Genomic DNA, 21,547 nt, shown 5'->3' on the forward strand with positions numbered 1-21,547 from the left:
AATATGATGCTGTTGTTCATAACGTTAATGTTAAAATCATGATTAGTCATTATGTTAGTCAAGATTATCTTGTCTTTATGTCCCTGTCATAGTAATAGCTGCTCGGTGAGTTTTCGCTAAAGTACCGGTATTCGTTGTGTCACCTTTTGACTTTTAAATTCGTATTTGTATCAGTGGTAATTTGTTTGTTGTTGTTCGGTATGTTTTGTTATAGTATTTCATTTCATTACAACATTATCCAATTCTAACTATCGGTAAACATTTTGTTCAAGTATCGGTGGTTATCGGATTTATCATTAGTCATTTGGGGTAACTGGAAGACAAATACATAGTTATCGCGATATTTTGTGGCTATTCTGTTGTTGTTCGTATAACGATTGTAATTACACTTTGTTGTCAAATTAGTCATTTTGTTATTGTCAAATAAGTTATTTTGTTATTGTCAGATTTGTATCGCGCGGCAATATGCAAGATGACTTGTTATTCATGTTCTTATTAACAAATGTATAACGATATAACACATAATCGGTCATCCAGTTGTTGTCAGATGTATCGCCAACCACTTTATATATCTATCAATTATTATACATTCAACACACTGGTCATTGCGTTATTTTTAAGTTATTAAAAAATTATAGTTGACCATTATAGACGAAGAAAGATTCATCGGTTATTGTCAGACTTGCCATTGCTACTTATTTGTCAGATTTAGAATTAACAATGTGTGAACTGCGGTTAATACAATGTTATTTTCATATTTCATATTTTCATATTTATGAATTTGGTATTGTTTTAGTTTTGTAACGTTATAATCATTATCTGCCAGGTTAAGATGTTACTTTTAGATCTATCGTTGGCCATTCTGTTATTGTCAGATTTATAACTAATTATAGCCCTATTGTCAGATTTGTAACCGATTATCGTCTTATTGTCTGTTTTATAACTGAGTATCGCACTGTTGTCAGATTTGTCACTTCATTTTATGTAATTGTTAAATTTATGCTTGAATAATTTGATTTTGGATGTAACGCGTCTTCTGATTGGCTGACGTTATTTTGTTATGAATCCATATACATAATTTAGTCATCAACGTTTTTTCATGGATTTCTACGGTTTAAAATGGAATTTAGAATTAAATTATAAGAAATGACTGTAATATTTTTTCTGTCTTTTCGAAATAACTTTAAAAATGTGGTGCTCACTGTTAAATAACCCGTTACGCGCGTTATTCAGTGTGCACCACATTTTCTATGTTATTTCTTCATAGACAGAACAAATATTACAGTCATTCCTTAAGTATTTTGGAACGTCAACATTATCGTAAGTTGGTGTAATACTTATAGGTATATCTATCGTCAGTATGATAACTGGGCACATGCGTTTGTCCGTTAATAAGCCCTCACCGTGTGTTTTTGTAAAGTTTATTTTGTTATGGCACATACATTTTAGGTCATATTTTTATTGTTGAATAAATCGCTGTCCTATATGTGCTATTGTCAGATTGGTAGTAGGTTATTGTACTTTATCAGAATTATAACCACTTTTTCATGCTAATTGCTTACTAGTTTATATTCCTTTGTATTTTGATACGTCCTTTGTCAGTCGTGGGTTCGTACTTTTATTAGATATATCGATCATTGGCTATTTTAAAGTAGGTTTAATATCAGTCATTATCGCATTGACATATTTAAGTTAGTCATTGTGTTAATGTCAGCTTTATGTTAGTCAGTGTGTGAATTCTCTAGGTTTGTCATTGTGTTAATGTCAGAATTAAGTTGGTCATTGTGTTAATGTCAGATTTGAAATGATAATTGTATTAATGTTTTGATATGTTCATGGCGGTATGGTAGCTTTAAGTTGTTCATTGTGTTAATGTTTTAATTTGTCATTGTGCTAATGATATACTTTGCTGATTGACATATAGTTGCATTTTGTTTTTTGCTGCTTCCTTGTACAACTACGCCATTGTGTTGTTTGCAACTGTTCCATTGCCTGTTTTAGAATCGCAGCTATAATATTGCTCATTATGTTGTTTGCAGCTGTGTCATTGTCCATTTTATGTTGGTTGCATTATCATTGATTATTGTGCTTTTTGCATCTGTACCATCACTCATTGTATGTCGGGAGATTGGTCACTGCTCATTGGATTGTTTGCAGCTGTTCCATTGCTCTTTTTGTGTAAGCAGCACTATCGTTTCTCGTTGTGTTGTCTGCAGCTTACTATTGCCAGTTGTGTAATGGCATCAATTGCATTCCTCGTTGTGTTGTTTGAAGCTATGTCAATTGTTCATTTTATGTTTGCCGCATTATCATTACTTATTGCGTTGTTTGCAGCTTTACATACCATCGTTCACTATGTGTCGGCAGATTGAACATTGCTTATGTTTTGTTTGTAGCTGCTCCATTGTTCATTATGCACATGAAGTTTTATCGTTGCTCATCGTATTATGGATATCTACAATTGTTCATTATGTGTCGTCAGATTGATCATTGCTGAATGTGTTGTTTGCAGCTGTTCCATTGCTCATTTTGTGTTAGTAGATTGATAATAATGGCAGCTTTTTCATTGCTCAATGTGTTGTATGCAGTTGTCGGCTGTATCAGAACTCATCTTGTTCAGGACATCAATATAATTGATCACTGTGATGTTTGTAACTACAACAATCTTAATGAATTTATAGCTGATTATTGTGTTGTTATCTGCTATAATATTTTTCGTTGTACTTTTTGCAATTTTTCATTGCAAATGATAAACAAAGGCAGTATACCACTGTTCAAAAGTCATAAATCATAAACTCAAACTGAGAGAAACCCATCAACTATAGGAGGAAAACAACGAAACAACATAAACATTGAAATGCAACAACAAACAAACGACAATGTAAAACACACAGAAAACTAACTATAAGAAAACAACTGCCATTTTCTTGACTTAGTATAAAAAATTGTAAATAACACGTTAAATAATTTCTTGCGTCCGAAGCGCTTTTCTGGATTTACCTTCATCAGGAACGCCAAACATTTAAAATCCGAAGATGTGTAAGTACCGAAACCGTTGAAGAGCTATATGTCAAAAATACCTAAAAATAAAAAATCCATATAAAGCCAACTTTGCCTGAGAGAGTTGAAACCTTAGTTTCTTAATAATTTCAAAATTTATAAGACATTTTAAAAAATGGTGGTTTAAACCTAGTTTTGTTGCTAGCCAAACCTTGTGCTTTTATGGCAATGTTGAGTATACCACTAAAATGACAACATTATATGACAGGAATACAGTACAAATATATGCAAGAACATTCAGGACAGAATGATATACAAATAAACAATACAATAGTACATTTCAACATGCTAACCACAGAATAAAAGTAACAACGAGTACATAAAACAACCTAGGACAGCACACAAAAACAGAACTAAGAACTGTCCGTTACGCATCTGTATCAACATCACAAAGGTGACATCACAAGATATGTCTAACAATTGGATATAAATCAAGATTAGGTTTGTAATTATGATCTTTGATGTATTTTATAACAATTGCAATGTACAATAAAATTAATACAGAATTGTATTAGTAATAAGTTAGTTAATTGTATTTAATAGCTATGTCGGTATTTCGTCTAATTCAAACAGTAAAACAAATAACACCTTTAGCATGGCTCATTGCATTTTTTGTAGTTATATTCGTGCTCATTGAGTTGTCCATAGCTCATCATGTTTCTAACAAGTTTAAAAAACATATCAAAATAATTTTGCAGGTTTAGTGCACCATTTTCTACGTAGAGAAATGCATGTGTCAAGCCAGGACTATGACAGTTGTTTTACATTGGTTTGCTGAGTTTGAACTTTCGATTTTACAATTTTATTTTTTGAATTTTCCTTTGAGTTTAGTAGTTTTTGTTATTTGATGCGTTTTGTAATTTGATTTTGCCATGTGATTATGGACTTCCCAATTGATTTTCCTCTATAAGTTCAGTGTTTTTGTGATTTTACTTTTTTTAGTAGTAGTTCTATGATTGGTCGTTGTGTTGTATTTGCTGCATCATTGAAGTATTATTACTGCTTACAATTTCTTTTGCATGTTGTTGTATCCTTCTTAGTCAATACTTGTTGTAGATGCAATATTTCCAATTATATTGTTTAAGAAATAATTCATGGGGGCTTGAATATATCGTGATTTTACCACGGGTTGGCCCTTTATGACAAATATTTTACCCTGAGCGATAGCGAGGGGTAAAATATCGGCATAAAGGGACAACCCGTGGTAAAATCTAGATATATTCAAGCCCCCATGAATTATTTCGATTCTAATAGGTCTAATACGGCAATTCTTTTGGATCGAAGCGCTCTAGGTGTAGGCAAATATGTTCCATTCCCATAAATGAACGCACTATCAAATTGGCGTTAAAGAACGGAGCAAACTGAATTAGTGACATGCTTAAACTATTTAAAATAACATATATAGATAGTTTTTTTATTAATTTAAATGATAATTGACTTATATGTCTTAAATGTTTCAAAAGATGTGGCTTATAACACATTTTAGCACCGTTTGTTTACGTTTCCATGTTGTGATGATTTTCGGATTTAAAAGCGTGTATTTTCCCGTAAAATGCTCATATTCTAACGTCATCGTTTTATGACGTCGCGAAACTCATTCATAAAAAAACATATGACGTGGGAGTACGATCGGAACAGCCCATGCAATATATTCAAATTTTACCACGGGTGTGTACTCAAGGCGTTTGAAGGACGTCATGTTAGAATGTTAGTTTTGTACTCATTAAAATCATACATTGCTCATTGTGTTTTAAGGTACGGTGCATCTTTGAAAGTTTCGTTTCTGAGAGACGGATTTGTTCTTTCTGTTTTAGAAGGTTAGTTATCACTCATCTTTTATTTTTTGACTTATCTTCGCTCATTGTATATTGTTAGCAGATTTGTCTTTGTTCGACGGTTTGATTTTTTGGCAGATTCTGTTTTGTTCGTTGAGTAATAAGCAGATTTATCTTTCTTCAGTAAGTTGTTTGCAGATTAATCAGGTTATTGGTAAATTCATATTAATTTATTGTGTTGCTTGTTTGTTCACGCATTAACTGTTGTTTTTTTTTAAGGATAAAGATACCATGATGGGGTAGGAGTGTCCATATTACAAATGTCCACTGTTTAGCATTTTGTTGCTCTCTTGTTGTTCATTTTGTTACCCCAAAAAAATGAATCAGATGAAAATATGTTTGGACTGCCAATGGCATCGTGTATTTTTTTTCAGATTTGACAAATGTTTTTGGTTCTGTAGAACTATCGTTTTCACTTAGCAATTAAAGCATAATCTAGGCTAACGGATCCCGAGCAAATTGCCATTTCTTGTGTTGCTATATGTATATAGATCTGTGTTCTGTATACTTTCCCTCTTGTCAAAAGCGGAGTGTAACTGTTCCGGACCATATGAGTATCTGGACCATACGCGTATGGTCATGACCATATGGGTATATACTCATATGGTCCGACCATACGCGTATGGTCGGACCGTACGCGTATGGTCGGGGTAATCAACACGTATACTTTTAAACTCTTCATTAGGTGTGACTCTACTGGATGTTACGTCACTAAAATGTCATTTTTTCATATATTAAAAAAAAACTTATAAAAAACATTTTTACACAGTTAATATTACTCACTATTTGTAAGTACAATTATAAGAAGATGTCAAAACATATTGTAAAAGGAATGTTATTGTTTAAAGTAGGTGATATCATCGGCAATGTTCATTATATTTTTTAAAGATCAAGATATTTTTTAAGACATTTTTTATAAGTAAAATATTAAAATTATATGTTTCTTTATTTTTTTCTATTCTTTATTTCTATACTTCTATTTTAATCTTAATTATAAGACCGGTAAAATATCATGTAAGTGCCATGCAATAGCTACTGCCTTTATTTAATTTGATCCGTGATATTCATTTTACGATATTGGAGATCTAAAGTTACTTAAAAACACCGTAGACACATCGGAATTGTCCGAGTCGATATCAGTGCACGCAGCCAAAACAAGCAATCGCAGAAAAGCTACATGTATGGTACCGTTTGAATGTCATTCTAAATATACAAAAGCATACACGAATACAATTAGCGATAAAAACTAAGATCAACTGGCTGTGGCATCAATATTTAATGTTTATGTAGCTTTTGAAATGTAAAATTAATACGTATTATTTCTATTGTATGTTTGAAAAAATACCTATATGGTCCAAATACATATATGGTCCGGCCCGTTAATATCCAAACGAGTATAATACTCATATGGTCCGACCATACGCGTACGGTCGGACCATACGCGTATGGTCGGACCATATGAGTATACGCATATGGTCATGACCATACGCGTATGGTCCAAATACTCATATGGTCCGGAACATAACTACTTGATTTCAAATTATTTGAAATGAATTTTAGTTTGATTTAGTTATTTGTATAATCATAATAATTACTATTATTTAGGGATGTGGATGTCGGCACAAAACCACTGCTACTCAGAGTTTTAGATAGTTTGCTGCTCGTCATTGAATATTTTTTTAGACTTCAATTAGTTGTCCACCAAAGTATATAGCGTTGTAAATCTTGAATTCCTCAAACCAAATCATTAAACAAGACATTAGACTCATTAGTCTCACTATACAAATCCTTGCATTAGACAAGAAATACTAAAGCATAATCATAAAATGATGAACATAAACATTGCGAAAAGACTACATTAGGTTCATGTCCGACGAACTTCTGAAACCAATGCGTCCACTTTACCAAAACTTACCCATCAAACTAAAAAGATTTGTCTTTAAAATACCAAATCTACCAAACCTATTGGTATAGAACTTATTGTTGGTTATTTTGACTTTTGTTTATGATTTAACCGGCTTTGAGTTGTTCTTACGCATTTGCTGTTGCACGTAGATTTTCTGTGGCACTATATGTTGCTAGGTAGAGCTAATTTGTATACTCAAAGTTTGTTTTAACTGGCCTATTGTCCAACTGGCAGCTCTATATCTTGTTATCGTATTAAATCTTAAGATACGCACTTTACCTAAGCTTTGGATGAAATGAGGTCAGACGTGTGCCTCGTTCTAAAATGCGGTCGTCTACTAGAAGTTCCTTTTCTAATTGGTTTAGTTTTTTTATGAACCAACGTTTCCAGCTAGTCAGTGATGCCAGTGATGTTGCTTCGTATCAAACACAAGTCAGCTCCTTCTGTTCTGAAATTCAAGTTTTTACCATAAAAAAAATGAGGATGTGTAGATACATTATGTGACCTGTTTTATTTATCTATTTAAAACAAAAATTATTTAATAAATTATTTATTTATGTATTGTCTTTTTCTTTCATTCTTTTTTCCAATTTTCTTGCTTTTTAACTAATTGTTTATTAAATTATTCATTCAGTTATTTTTATTCATTTATTTCACTTTCTTTTATTAATTTTTTATATATCTATTTAGAAATGTATATATTTATTCATTTATTTTCATTTTGATGTTCAGTGGTTTGGTGCTGGACATTCCTGTATCATAAATTTTTGGACGTTAGCGTTAAACAATAAATTATCTTTTTTCAATATGTTGTAACCTCCGTTTAATTTAGACATCAAAGTGTCGTCTGTTCAATGGTGTTCAATTCTTAAACGTCAACAAATCTTTTTTTCAAATCTAAACCTTTTTTAATTTGATGACGTGTATCATAAGTATTTAATTTAATCAGATAATTTGGAGTGATAAAAGAAACAAGAAAAGGACCGATTCAAATCGGAAGTTTATAAATACTACTTTGAATTGTGATATTTGGTTGGTTATAGTGTATAGTGGGTGCAGACGGGCTATAAAAATACCTAGGCGTTTATAATTAGTTATGCTGCATGGCGATGACTGAATGTGCTTAGCACCATTTTTAATTTTCAATGCAAATGACCACTTTCATAAAGAGATGTTTATCATATAACGATATGCGATAAGGTGTATCATTTTCAAAGCTTCGATTTAAAAACGCTATTAACGAAAGGTTTTAATTTTCACTGCTTCGGGTCCTTTTTTTTTAATTATTTGATCAAATCTATAATGAGTTTTTGGAAAATAAAAGTTTGTATATGATTTTGATAAGGGAGATCAATCATCGACGCTTGTTTTGGTTCTTTGAGAAGGGTACTGAAAGTAAAGTAAATAAACATTCGGGACTGATCTACTCAGTAATCTAAGGCCAAACGTGTGGTTTTCTTTGTTTTGCATCAGGTTTATGATGAGCTCTAAAAAAGGAAAAAGATGACTTAAGTAAAAGTAAAATGCAGGGATTTTTGAAGGATTTACTTGAAATGTAGTGATACGTTTATGTCCTGCAATGATTTTAAAGTGCACGAAAAAGGAAAAATTACAAAAATACCGAACCTCAAGGAAATCCAACCTCGTAAACAAAACAAAAAACTGGAAGTATTTCATTGGTAAACACGTAGACCTGGTGTCTATGTCACTTTTATCCGTTTTAGTAAAGTTACTTACTAAAGAGTATATATTTTACTTATTTATATACAACTCGTCTAAACATCAACCCAACAATGTTAGATCTGTAAATGCTTTCGCAATTTTTTGGTTTTTCCCTCGCCGGGATTCGAACCCATGCTACTGTGATATCGTGACACCAAATCGCCTGCACTGCAGCCGTCCCGCTGATATATAATATTTATAATATATAAGTATTTTACTTATGTTATACTCGCTTATCATTTATAGGGTTGGAAAATTTACTATTAATAAAAGCAACAGTAGTATGCCGCGGTTCGACAGTCATAAATTGATTGAGAGAAAACAAATCCGGGTTACAAACTTAAACCGAGAAAAACACACATCAACTATAAAATGAAAATAACGAAACAACAGAAACACTAAAGTGTAAAAAAAACGGCAATGCAACAGACACAGAAACAGACTATAAGATAACAACTGCCATTTTCCTGACTTGGTTTAGGACATTTTAAGAATAAAATGATGGGTTGAGCCTGGTTTTGTGGCAAGCCAAACCTCGCACTTTACAAAAACTGGTCAATTTATTTAGTGTTATTGATAAACATCATCAGTATAGGTCCATATAAACAGAACAATATAGAAACAATTTTCAGGTTAACACAGATATGTTACTGAGAAGTGATGAGGTGGAGGATGTACATCATTGTTTTCTTCATTGTCATTTCAATAAACAATCAGCAAAAGGAAAAAATATTTTTAGAGAACTGGATAGACTATGATCATAATAATAAATAATAATTTTGACACATGTTGTCCCGATTTACAAATACATAAAACTCTTAACCAAAAATAAAACCCTTCTTGGGCTAGCTGTCTCTGATTTTATAATTTAATCAATTATTTACGTCATTTAGACTTCGGTGGATATTCGTGTCATTGCAATTACTGTAAAATCAACTTATTTTCGCGATTAGAATTATAACGCGCATATAAATTGTCGCGAAAATATTAAATCCCTGCTGTAGAACGGTCCTCAATGCTCTTCAAGTTTGTATTTGTTTGGCATTTTAACTGTTTTGATCTGAGCGTCACTGATGAGTCTTATGTAGACGAAACGCGCGTCTGGCGTATTAAATTATAATCCTGGTACCTTTGATAACTATTAACGCAAAATAAAGTAAACGCGAAAAAAGGTTGGTATACATGTATACCACGTCTGCTTATTTTTATTGATGTTCACATCTGTGTACCAAAAGTTTATTTTTTCATATATATCTTATAGTTTTGTTTGTTTGTTTGTTTGTGCGTTTGTTTAGATTACTATTTCGTTGTCTTCGTTTCTTTGTAGCCTTGACCAATATAGGGATGAATGTAGGAGAAAAAATAAATAGAATTGTTTTTTTCTTTTTTTCTTTACTAGTACATGATTACGAAGTGTAATGAATTGAGTGAATAAAAACATCGTATGTTTTGGTATACATACAAAATAGTTTTACACAATGGTGAATGTTTTTCTCTACCAGCAAGTTAGGCTAATTCTACATAGAAAAAAAATGAAAAGAAAATGCATAGGTCCAAAGTGCTTTTTTTTCGTTACCTTCAAAGCTGAATAGTTAAAAGCCTATAGGGTCTAGCTAAATGAATAATATATTATATATAAAAGAAATATATTATCTGTATTTAGAATCATCGGAATTATATGTTTATATTGATAAAAAAAAATAAGAAATAAATTCATAATATATTTTTCATCGCGCATGTTTCATAAAAATGTTTTATTTTATAATAAAAATTGTAAGCACGTTCTGTCTTAAACTTTAAATATATTAACTGAGTTTAATTTAATTGAAGAAAATGTTACCCCGAGAACAAAGAAAAGAATTAAAATTTACATTTTTGGTATTTTATATTAAAATAAATATTTTATTGGAAACATTTGTATGCTCTAATCCTCCAAACAATATCCTGTTTGTTCGGTATTATTCTGTTACAAGAAAATTTACTTTGCGAATTGTCACTTATAATTATCTTGGAACCCTTCGCTTCTTTTTATTCCCGTGTGCGTGTGTGTTGCATCCTATTAGATTCTTTCCTTCAGAAATTCACTTTGTATTTTGTTTCCGATCCTGTTTTATTTTTAGGTACAAAAGTGATTACAGGTCCGTGGTTGGTGTTTAAAGTAATAAAGATACATTTGTCATGGAAAAAATAAGTTGACAAAAAAACGGATCATCGCTATATTGATTCTTTCGAATTTTTAAGGAACGAATCTTTGAGATACTCCTTTCTGTATCTTGTATTTTCTTGCCTTATTTTTTAGCAACAAAAAAGTAACATATGCCATGAATTTTATTCCCCAAATTTGCTAATTAAATTTTCTAGGCTATATTTATTTTCAGTAATCTGTCAAATAGGCTCAAATCACTAAGAACAATTCGCAGACGCCTTTTTGCAGTTGGATTTGAAGGAACCAAATTTTTCGGTTTGATGAAGTTTAATTATCTCTCTATATTAGAAGCTATAATTTCCCAGCTTGTTACCGATACAATTAAATTATATCTTTGAATGTAAAACACATCAAAACTTGACAACATACATGTGAACATTTTTCCAGTCGACTGAGCTCGCTCGGAGATGGAATATTAACTTGACATGTCCTTGTCCACGAGAACAAGACATACTTCTGCAAAATACTAGGTCCATTTTCTTCGTCTTGATTTGCAATTTTACAAATTGCTACGAAGAATATATAAAAAAAATTAGCGCCCATGGTCAATATGTTAATTTTAAGCAAAAATTAGAAGACTTGTCTGATGAAATTAACGACATTCTGAGGTACATGACAGCTGTATCGTTTTTAGTTTTTAATGCATTAAAAAATTGCGCTTTTTTTGTAATTTCAGATTTTATTTATTTTTGAACATTTTATAAATTATTACTCCGTTATCGAAAATTAAATTAAAATTTTTAAGTGTTGTCATTACCATCCCATTAAATAATTTAACTTATTGCAAACCTGTTACCAAAGTTCAAATTTGAGAATTAAAAAATGTCTGATATTCAACATAAAAGATAATTTAATTATAAAATGAGATAAAATATTTGGTCATGGTCGCTTTTGACATGGGAGTCACCGATAATGTCCTCGTTAGAGGGATCTTTGCAGGAAATTACAGATACATCTCTGATAAGAACACGACAAAGTGTTGATAAGAATTTGAAGCAAGAAATTAAAGGGTCACAAAATGTCATCCTGCCTCAGAAAATTGCCTCCGTGTAATATTTATGTTGCACTGGCTGATAGCCATGGACATTATTTTTGTTGCATTACATATTGGTCATGGACAATAGACAAAGGGAGATAACACACTTGTAATATCGTGGAAGTTACTGTTGATAGATACGCTGGAGTTATCTTTAATAGACTGTAAAAAATATGATTTCTTCTATTAAAATGATAAGAAGTAGTCATTACTTAGGTACTGACATCATTTTTAAGAAACCTTTCTGAAATTGTCTGTTAATAAATTTTGAATATATAAGAATCCAATGTAGATAAATTTGGCTATGTTTCTAAGTCCCTTTTTGGTCATATAAGCTCTTCAAATGTTATGTTATTATAATATATTCATGGCTTTCAAATATTCGATTTTCAGCGTTCCTGATGAAAGTAAATCTAGAAAAGCGCTTTGAACACACGCAATTTACAGGGAACTAAAGGCTTAATTATATGAGAAGCTTATATAGGCCTATATGAAAATAATATTTTTTAGTTTGATATTAGACACGGGATGGTTTGCTTTGAAATAGTGTAAGATAATCTAAGGAAATAGAAGTTTCTAAGATATGGTGTTCAGTTACTTCACAAACTTTCTACTTTACATCTAATTTTAACTAATTTCAAAGTAAAGCCCAACACCCTTTTCCATTTTCTAATCGACCGTTTTAAAAAAAATCTTAATCTTAATCCCGAAGATTATGAAAATACACACAATCGAAATGTGTCGCAGAAACTTAAACTTTTTTGGATACATTTCCAAGAAAGCTTTTCATATTGATTCAAAAGACGATAATTCAAATTAATTTTTATGAACATGTTGGTCGTTTATCAACAGAAAACATTTATCAATAAAACCTTACTTGATAACGTGTCTATGAATAAAAAAGAGATGTGGGTAATCGTCAATGAAACAGCAACCCAACAAAAAAAATTAACCCAAAAGGCATCTAGACCACAATTTATTCTTCAACCATGTACTAATATTAACGTGTATATATATGTATCACTTGTTCTAAATCGTCCCAAAGATCTGTAATTAGCACAAACCTGCAGTTTTGATATTCGATAAAAGTTGCACTCATTTAATTTCCGTTTTTGGAAAGGTTTATGTTGCTCAGACTTTCAGGCTTCCGAAGCTACACAAAAAAACTATGTCAATTGGATATGCTTTGATACTATATCTGCCCATGAATTTTTACTAGATAACATTTTTGTTCGCTTTGGAGATTCCGTATATCGTCAGGTTATCGGAATTCCAATGCAGGTTAACTGTGCACCATTTATTGCGGACCTGGTTTTGTATTGCTATGAGTTACAATTTATTACTAAAATCAGCAAAGACCCATCGAAACAACATCTGATAAACAAATTTAATAATACTTTTAGATATTTGGATGATAGTTTGGCTCTCAATAAGGACGACTTCAGTATGTATACGAAAGAAATGTATCCTGTTGAACTTACTTTAAATAAAGCTAATTCTAACAATGACCACTGCCCTTTCCTCGATCTTGATATCTATATCACTAACGGAAAGCTTAATACTAAAATTTATGATAAAAGAGATGATTTTTCATTTCCTATCGTTAATTATCCATTTTTAGATGATGATGTTCCCTTGTCACCATCTTACGGTGTTTATAAATCTCAAATTGTACGATTCGCTCGTGTATGTAACAATATTTTAGAATTTAACGAGAGAAATTTATGCATTACTGAAAAATTATTACACCAGGGTTTTCGATATCACAACTAGTCAAAACATTTACTAAATTTTATCATCGATATAAGGACATCATTCGTAAATATAGCTCAACATGCAGACTTCTTATACGTTCAGGTATTTCACATCCAATTTTTTATGGAAATATTCTTTATAAAGCACAAAAATGTCAGTATTCACATCAGAAACTAACAAAACTTTGAGATAGATTAATTAAGAAGGGATATAGTTACGATACTGTTGTCAGGTCATTAAAGATTGCATATTTTGGCGTTAATATTGATTCACTTATAGGGTTTTTGCATCGAAACTAAACACATTTATTAAAAAAAAACCAGTTGTTGTCATGACACAGGTTATATTCTTCTCATATAGGTTATGATGGTATGATACTAAAACCCTAACGTGAAGGATTGTGCCTGATATTCATATATATGATGAAATCATAATCTTTCAATCAGTTTAATTGAAGTCTGGAGCTGGTATGTCGGTTAACTCCTAGTAGTCTGTTGTTATCTATGTATTATTGTCATTTTGTTTATTTTCTTTGGTTACCTCTTCTGACATCAGACTCGGACTTCCCTTGAACTGAATTTTAATGTGTTATGCGTGTACTTTTCTACATTGGCTAGAGGTATATGGGGAGGGTTGAGATCTCATAACATGACATGTTTAGCCCGCCGCATTTTTTGTGCCTGTCCCAAGTCAGGAGCCTCTGGCCTTTTTTAGTCTTGTATTATTTTAATTTTAGTTTCTTTTGCATACTTTGGAAATTAGTATGGTGTTCATTATCACTGAACTAGTATATATTTGTTTAGGAGCCAGCTGAAGGACGCTTCCGGGTGCGGGAATTTCTCGCTACATTGAAGACCTGTTGGAGACCTTCTGCTGTTGTTTTTTCTATGGTCGGGTTGTTGTCTCTTTGACACATTCCCCATTTCCATTCTTAATTTTATTTTATTTCCAGATATTATAGTGTTCTTCTTTTCGGCGTTATTCGTTTTGGCCATGGTGTTGTCTACAGCTCAATATATAAAAGCACAAAGACCAGACGTGACAAGGAATCTATACATCCATGAAAAAGAAGGACACAACGTACAGATCTGAAAGTACTCAGAGTAACTAAGCATGTAGAAACCAAGTACTTGAATTTGATACTGGGACATTCGATATGTGAAATTTCAGTCATTACCATATAATTCAGTGGTTTTCGTTTGCTCCTGTCTGTTTTATCTGTTGTTGTTTTATTTTTTTATTTTTTTTTAACTGGATAGTTTTCATAGTTTTTGTTGATTTTTGAACTGTTTCGCATTTTCATATATATCGGGGTGTCTCAGTTTACAGCTTACTTTATAAACAATATGTATATTTTGTTTTTTGTTGAAGGCTTCATGCTGACCAACAATCAATTAAATATACCAAATTAAATATGAGTAAACAAATATATGTCACCTTACGGTCTTCAACAATGTTCAAAACCCATATCGCATAGTCGGCTATAAAAGGTCCTGAAGTGACAAATGTGAAACAATTCAAACAAGAAAATTATCGACCTGATTTATGCACTAAATAATGAACGAAAAACAAATATAATATACAGCGACTAACGACAATCATTAACTTGAAATAGGCACATACAAATGTGGCGCCTATCCCCCTTCCCTTGGACAGTGGTGTAACAGTTCAACATATAATAACAAACTATAAAAATCAGTTGAAAAGAGTTTATCAGCTTCGTATCAGATCGAAACAAAGCATCTATAGCTGACTATGCGGTATGGGCTTTTCTCATTGTTGAAGGCCGTGAAGTGACCTATAGTTGGTTTATTTCTGTGTCATTTGGTCTCTTTTAGAGAGTTGTCTCATTGGCAATTATAACGCATCTTCTTGTCTTTATCTAACAAAATACATGTACACCAAACGGGCGTGGCAGGGACCTTATTCAACCCAACATAAAAAAGACACCAATTACTGATCAATCTCAGTGTACTCGCAGTTACTGACAACTAGTTCAAAGCCAAAAACAACTCGGACTGTTAATGACGTCTTTACACTAAATCCATTGGATGTTGGATGTGTTTTGATTAATAATTTTGTCTTAGATGCATGATTTTTTTATTAGTTGTTAGTGTCTTTGAACTAGCTGTCAGCAACTGCGAGTACTTTTAGATCTGTATTTAGTGTCTTTTTGTTGTTGTGATGTACAAGTACCCGGCCACGTCCTGTTAAATTTGTATTATTTGTATTTTTGTCCATCTGATGAGTTAGACCCTTTTCAACTGATCTTTATAGTTCTTCCTTATGTTGTTCTGTTAGACCACTGTTCCAGGTTAGGGGGATTGGGATCCCGCTAACATGTTTTAACCCTGCCACATTCTGTATGTATGTGCCTGTCCCAAGCCAGGAGCCTGTAATTCAGTGGTTGTCGTTTGTTTATGTGTTACATATTATTTTCATTCATTTTTTTTATGTACCTAAACAAGGCGGTATTGGCTTTGTTCATTGCTGAAGGCCGTACGGTGACCTATAGTTGTTAATTTCTGTGTCATTTGGTCTCTTGTGGAGAGTTGTCTCATTGTCAATCATACCACATCTTCTTTTTTTATAATAAAAAGTAATGCATCTAAGAATGAAATGTAGATGTATGTTGTGTGATTCTTTAAATGAATACATGTTATTGTCTTCATTATGTTGATACTGTACTTAAATAACGAAAAATGATATTCTATGATTACATTTTTTCAAAAACCCTTTCGAACCCTGGAAAAATTTGAACTTGAATTTTTTGAACAATATGAATGTATTTGACTACTTAAAAAAGTTTGATCTTTAATGAAAAAGATGACAATAAGTAATTATAAATGCTAATTATGATACCCTCTTCCAACACAAAAAAAAAAGAGGAAACAATTGGTTATTGATGACAGAAAAATTGAAATTTCGAGAAATGGGGCGAAAAATGGTAAATAAACAAGGAATAATGTTTGCCAAGATTTATAATTCTCTCGAAAGGTTAAACCATAGAAAGAGCTCGGAAAGACTTGATCATAAAAGAGGGGACACGAATCTATGTCATATTTTATAAGAGACGTTTTACCTAATTAAAAGTTGATTAAGGATAAAAAAAAAATGATGTGTTTTGACCTAAAAGGTGTCAAAATATTCGACGATAGACAAAGGGGATCACTTAACTTTCTTGAAGTAGACTGAAAAAAAAAAAACAGATATGTACGTGAGAAATTGTCTTATGAAATCAGTTCAATATAATTAACAGACTTTCATTTCATAAGGATGTTTTTTTTTTGGTTCGTAAATAAATCTGGCCTAGTTTTTGATAGTTTAACCTCTAAACTTTAAGTTTTGGATGTTTCTGTTGTACTAATGTATATCAAATGGTGCTTGGATTTTTTTTTTAAACCAAACTGAAAAGGTAATTTATTTGGAACAAGCCAAAACGAGATGCTCAGAAAGGCACCCAGTCATAGATGATTCAGTGCAATAAGCATTTTTGCTTGCTTAACGAGTTGATAAAGGGATAAACTAGCGTAATAAGACGCGACTTCGCCGTCTTTTTTTTAAATGAGGTACGAGGTCGGGATTGGATAGTAGTTTTTAGCTTCTCACGTGGGTTTCCGGTTCCGATGAACTGATGATGAAACGTTAAAAATGTAAACAACTCATATTTTCAGTGCTATCGTATCCTGTAAGATAAAATGCCGTTGAAAGCAGTAATATGCGAGTATAATAAGAGTCCGTGCTATTTATGAAATGGCAGACGACTCTCTTCTTCAGCGACAAGAAGAGGAATGGCAAGTTTTGCAAGCGGTTTACATGGACGATGTTGTCGATCTTAGAAAGAAGGTCGCATGGAAGGTATATTGTACACGACATGGGCTATGCATTATAATTCATAAAAGTATTTACTTATTGCAATTTAAAGTAGTTTACTTACACACAAGCCTCTCCTGTGTCTGTCTAGGTAATATATGCCGATAGAAAAATGCATATTAGTTCAACAAATTGTTATTTTAATATCTCTATGACATGATTGATAAGTATGTAACTGTGACCTGTTGGTTATTATACAAGGCAATATGTGTCCTCAAGGTATACTGTAAGGTTTATCTTAAAGCACAGGCTGCTGTGAATGGAATGGATGACCACGGTCTGCAGGCAAATCGAGTTGTCTTCTTTTTCCCGCAACAGATACTGGGGAAGAACCATCTATAAAAAGCTTACAGAATCCCCAGATTAGTGTCCAATTTCACCACATTATGCGTGATTCAGGATGACCACCAAACTGATTGAGTGAATACAATGTGAAGGATGGTTCATACATGTATTTAAAGAATTCAGCCAAAATGAGCTATATAAATACCTGAAGGTTGTCATACATGTAGATGTAACTGCTGGGTGAGTATATGTATGATATATGAATGTATGACACAAGGAATATACGAAGGAGTATTTCAGAGTGAATAACCACAAAAAGAGTAAATTTTAACCAAATTAATGTACTGTAACAGAAAGTTCCCTTTTGTTGTCCAGTATTGAATAAATATATTTATATGTCGTTCTGTATTTTAGGTTGAGAGACCTTTGCATATATGTTTGGTATTGAAACAGCAGCAGTCTGAAAGTGTAGCTGGGACGACTGACAGTGATAGCATGATCCATATGGTTATTAAATGTCCAAATAAATATCCTGATTTGTAAGTTTAAAAAAACAAAATGATACAGATAAATATGTACATGTATTAGGACTATTAATTAAAACATGCATGTATATGATACAAATGATCCAAGGGGAAGACTCTTTCAAAATAGAGTTGACCACACATGCAAGCAATTTGTATGAGACTCATACATTTAATGGTACACAGCATAATATTTCACACCCATCTATCTAAGTTGTAAATTGAAGTTTCCTGTCATGAAAACAGCTACAGATGTGACCGTACCATCATTTAGACAAAAATGCAATAAAACAAGTTAACCAATTTGTCCAGAGAGTGTTCAGTATTCAAAATCACAAAAATTAAAACAAGTGTACATTTATGATATTATTCTGTAGGAATGCAACCCAACAAAGAAATTAAACAATACAAATTAATTTCTTAAATACAAATACCACATTGCCTCACATTCTCATTAAGAAAAAATTCACACACCTAATTAAATGGGCATTCAAAAAATCAGAATGTGAATATATATGTTCACTCTTTTAGGTCATTTTTTAGTAGCAATAAACAAAAAAACTATGTTAATTGGACATGCTTTGATACTATATATGCCCTTGAATTTTTACTAGATAACATTTTTGTTCGCTTTGGGGATTCCGTATATCGTCAGATTATCGGAATTCCAATGGGGACTAACTGTGCACCACTTATTGCGGACCTCTTTTTGTATTGTTACGAGTTACAATTTATGACAAAAATAAGCAAAGACCCATCAAAACAACATCTGATAAACAAATTTAATAATACTTTTAGATATTTGGATGATATTTTGGCTCTCAATAATGACGACTTCACTATGTATATTAATGAAATTTATCCTGGTGAACTTACTTAAAATAAAGCTAATACTAACAATGACCACTGCCCTTTCCTCGATCTTGATATTTATATCACTAACGGAAAGCTGAATACTAAAATTTATGATAAAAGGGATGATTTTTCATTTCCTATCGTTAATTATCCGTTTTTAGATGGTGACGTTCCCTTGTCACCATCCTACGGTGTTTATATATCTCAACTTGTACGATTCGCTCGTGTATGTAACAATGTTTTAGATTTTAACGAGAGAAATTTATGTATTACTGAAAAATTATTACACCAGGGTTTTTCGATATCACAAACTAGTCAAAACATTTACTAAATTTTATCATCGGTATAAAGACATCATTCGTAAATATAGCTCAACATGCAGACTTTTTATACGTTCAGGTATTTCACATCCAATTTTTTATGGAAATATTCTTTATAAAGCACAAAGGTGTCAGTATTCACCTCATAAACTTACAAAACCTTTGAATAGACTTATTAAGAAGGGATATAATTACAATACTGTTGTCAAGTCATTAAAGATTGCATATTTTGGCTTTAATATTGAGTCACTGATAAGGTCTTTGCGTCGGAACTAAACACATTTATTCTAAAAACAGTTGTTGGCATGACACGGGTTATGTTCTTCTCATATATGTTATGATGGTATGATACTAAACCCCTTACGGGAAGGATTGTGCCTGATGTTCATATGATGAAAGCATAATCTTTAAGTCAGTTTAATTGAAGTCTGGAGCTGGCATGTCAGTTAACTGCTAGTGGTCTGTTGTTATTTGTGTATTATTGTCATTTTGTTTGTTTTCTTTGGTTACATCTTCTGACATCAGACTCTGACTTCTCTTGAACTGAATTTTAATGTGCGTATTGTTATGCTTTTACTTTTTTATACTGGTTAGAGGTATAGGGGGAGGGTTGAGATCTCACAAACATGTTTAATCTCGCCACATTTTTGCGCCTGTCCCAAGTCAGGAGCCTCTGGCCTTTGTTAGTCTTGTATTATTTAAAATTTTAGTTTCTTGTGTACAATTTGGAAATTAGTATGGCGTTCATTATCACTGAACTAGTATTTATTTGTTTAGGGGCCAGCTGAAGGACGCCTCCGGGTGCGGGAATTTCTCGCTACATTGAAGACCTGTTGGTGACCTTCTGCTGTTGTATTTTTTTATTTTGGTCGGGTTGTTGTCTCTTTGACACATTCCCCATTTCCATTCTCAATTTTATTTAAATGACAAAAGTTAGCACAGCAGTTAAAAAAGTCTTTAGCTCTACAGTTTTTACATTTCTAAAGGTTTGTTAATGATGTGTTTTTTTGTGTTAGAGATTTTTTCATTTCATTTGTATACAAGGGAGATAATTGTTTGATTAATAAAATATCTTCAAAGATGTAATACTGTATAAGTCTTTTCTTTTTAAAGGGTACCAGAAATAAGTCTAGAAAATGCCAAAGGACTGTCTAATGAACAAATTGCAGTGTTGAATACAGAACTTATAGAACTAGCCAAATCAATGGTTGGAGAGGTAACTTATGTGCAATGTAGAATAACTTACATTTTGTACAATTATTAAAGCCTGGTCATGTGACTGTGCTATTATTGAGAATTTTATTAACTGAAGAGATGGAATATTTTTTAGTTTATTCAATACTTATAGAATTAAACATACATTACAAGAAATCTACATTTAACATTATATACATTCTTTTAAAATATTGAGAACAAATACAAATGTATACAAATGTAGAGGACAAGCAAATTAGTACAAAGAGGGATAACTCTGTTTTTTCACTTTAACTTTTACTTCTTTTTCTCTTGTCTTGATTGACTTTTTTTTTATTTACATGCAGACTTAATACTGTACTAAAACCTAAACTTCATTTATCATAATCCAGATATGTAGCTTTCATAAATTCATGTTTGCACCGGGTTTGACAAATATTGATTATTAATTTCTTAGAATTATAATCTCAGTGAATTATAAAGCTTGCACTCTTGGAAAAAATGCAGCACCTTTTTTTTATTAAGTCATGTAAATAGTTGTGACAGAGCCTCTCACATCTGCGTAGAAGATCAAATTTTATTTTTTGTTCTTGTCCTTTTTTTTTTAAATGTCAAATTTACTCAAGGGGATATTTACATGATTTTATCTTATAGCGAAAATAAATCCCATATTAAAATATACCACTTTTTAACATAATACTGTTTTACATGATTCTTTATTTATTTGTTTTTTTCATATTAGTATTGTATGACATAGAATTAATTAATGTTAATTTCATTGTAGCTCTTTTGTATACATATTGTAGATAAACCACAGGGAAATGTTGTTAATTTTCTTACATACTGTAGCCGTTTACCATCAGTATAAAAAGATTATATGACCAACTGCAACAAATTCAAAACATCTCTTTACAATACTTCATATACATTAAAGGAATGACTGTAATATTTTTCTGTCTATGAAGAAATAACATAA

General features: G+C 31.8%; 1 protein-coding gene across 1 annotated transcript in view; it reads left to right on the forward strand.

Annotated features, from left to right (window-relative positions):
• The window catches only part of LOC134711162 (eIF-2-alpha kinase GCN2-like), a 145,289-nt gene that overhangs the window by 27,267 nt on the left and 96,475 nt on the right, over positions 1–21,547 (forward strand). Inside the window, exons 3-5 of the mRNA XM_063571608.1 lie at positions 17,195–17,378; positions 18,093–18,217; positions 20,491–20,593. Coding sequence (XP_063427678.1) covers positions 17,274–17,378; positions 18,093–18,217; positions 20,491–20,593 — 333 coding nt within the window. The 5' untranslated portion in view covers positions 17,195–17,273. The remainder of the gene's footprint in view (positions 1–17,194; positions 17,379–18,092; positions 18,218–20,490; positions 20,594–21,547) is intronic.

Source organism: Mytilus trossulus, chromosome 3 (assembly GCF_036588685.1).
Source record: "Mytilus trossulus isolate FHL-02 chromosome 3, PNRI_Mtr1.1.1.hap1, whole genome shotgun sequence".
In the NCBI taxonomy this organism is placed as follows: domain Eukaryota; kingdom Metazoa; phylum Mollusca; class Bivalvia; order Mytilida; family Mytilidae; genus Mytilus; species Mytilus trossulus.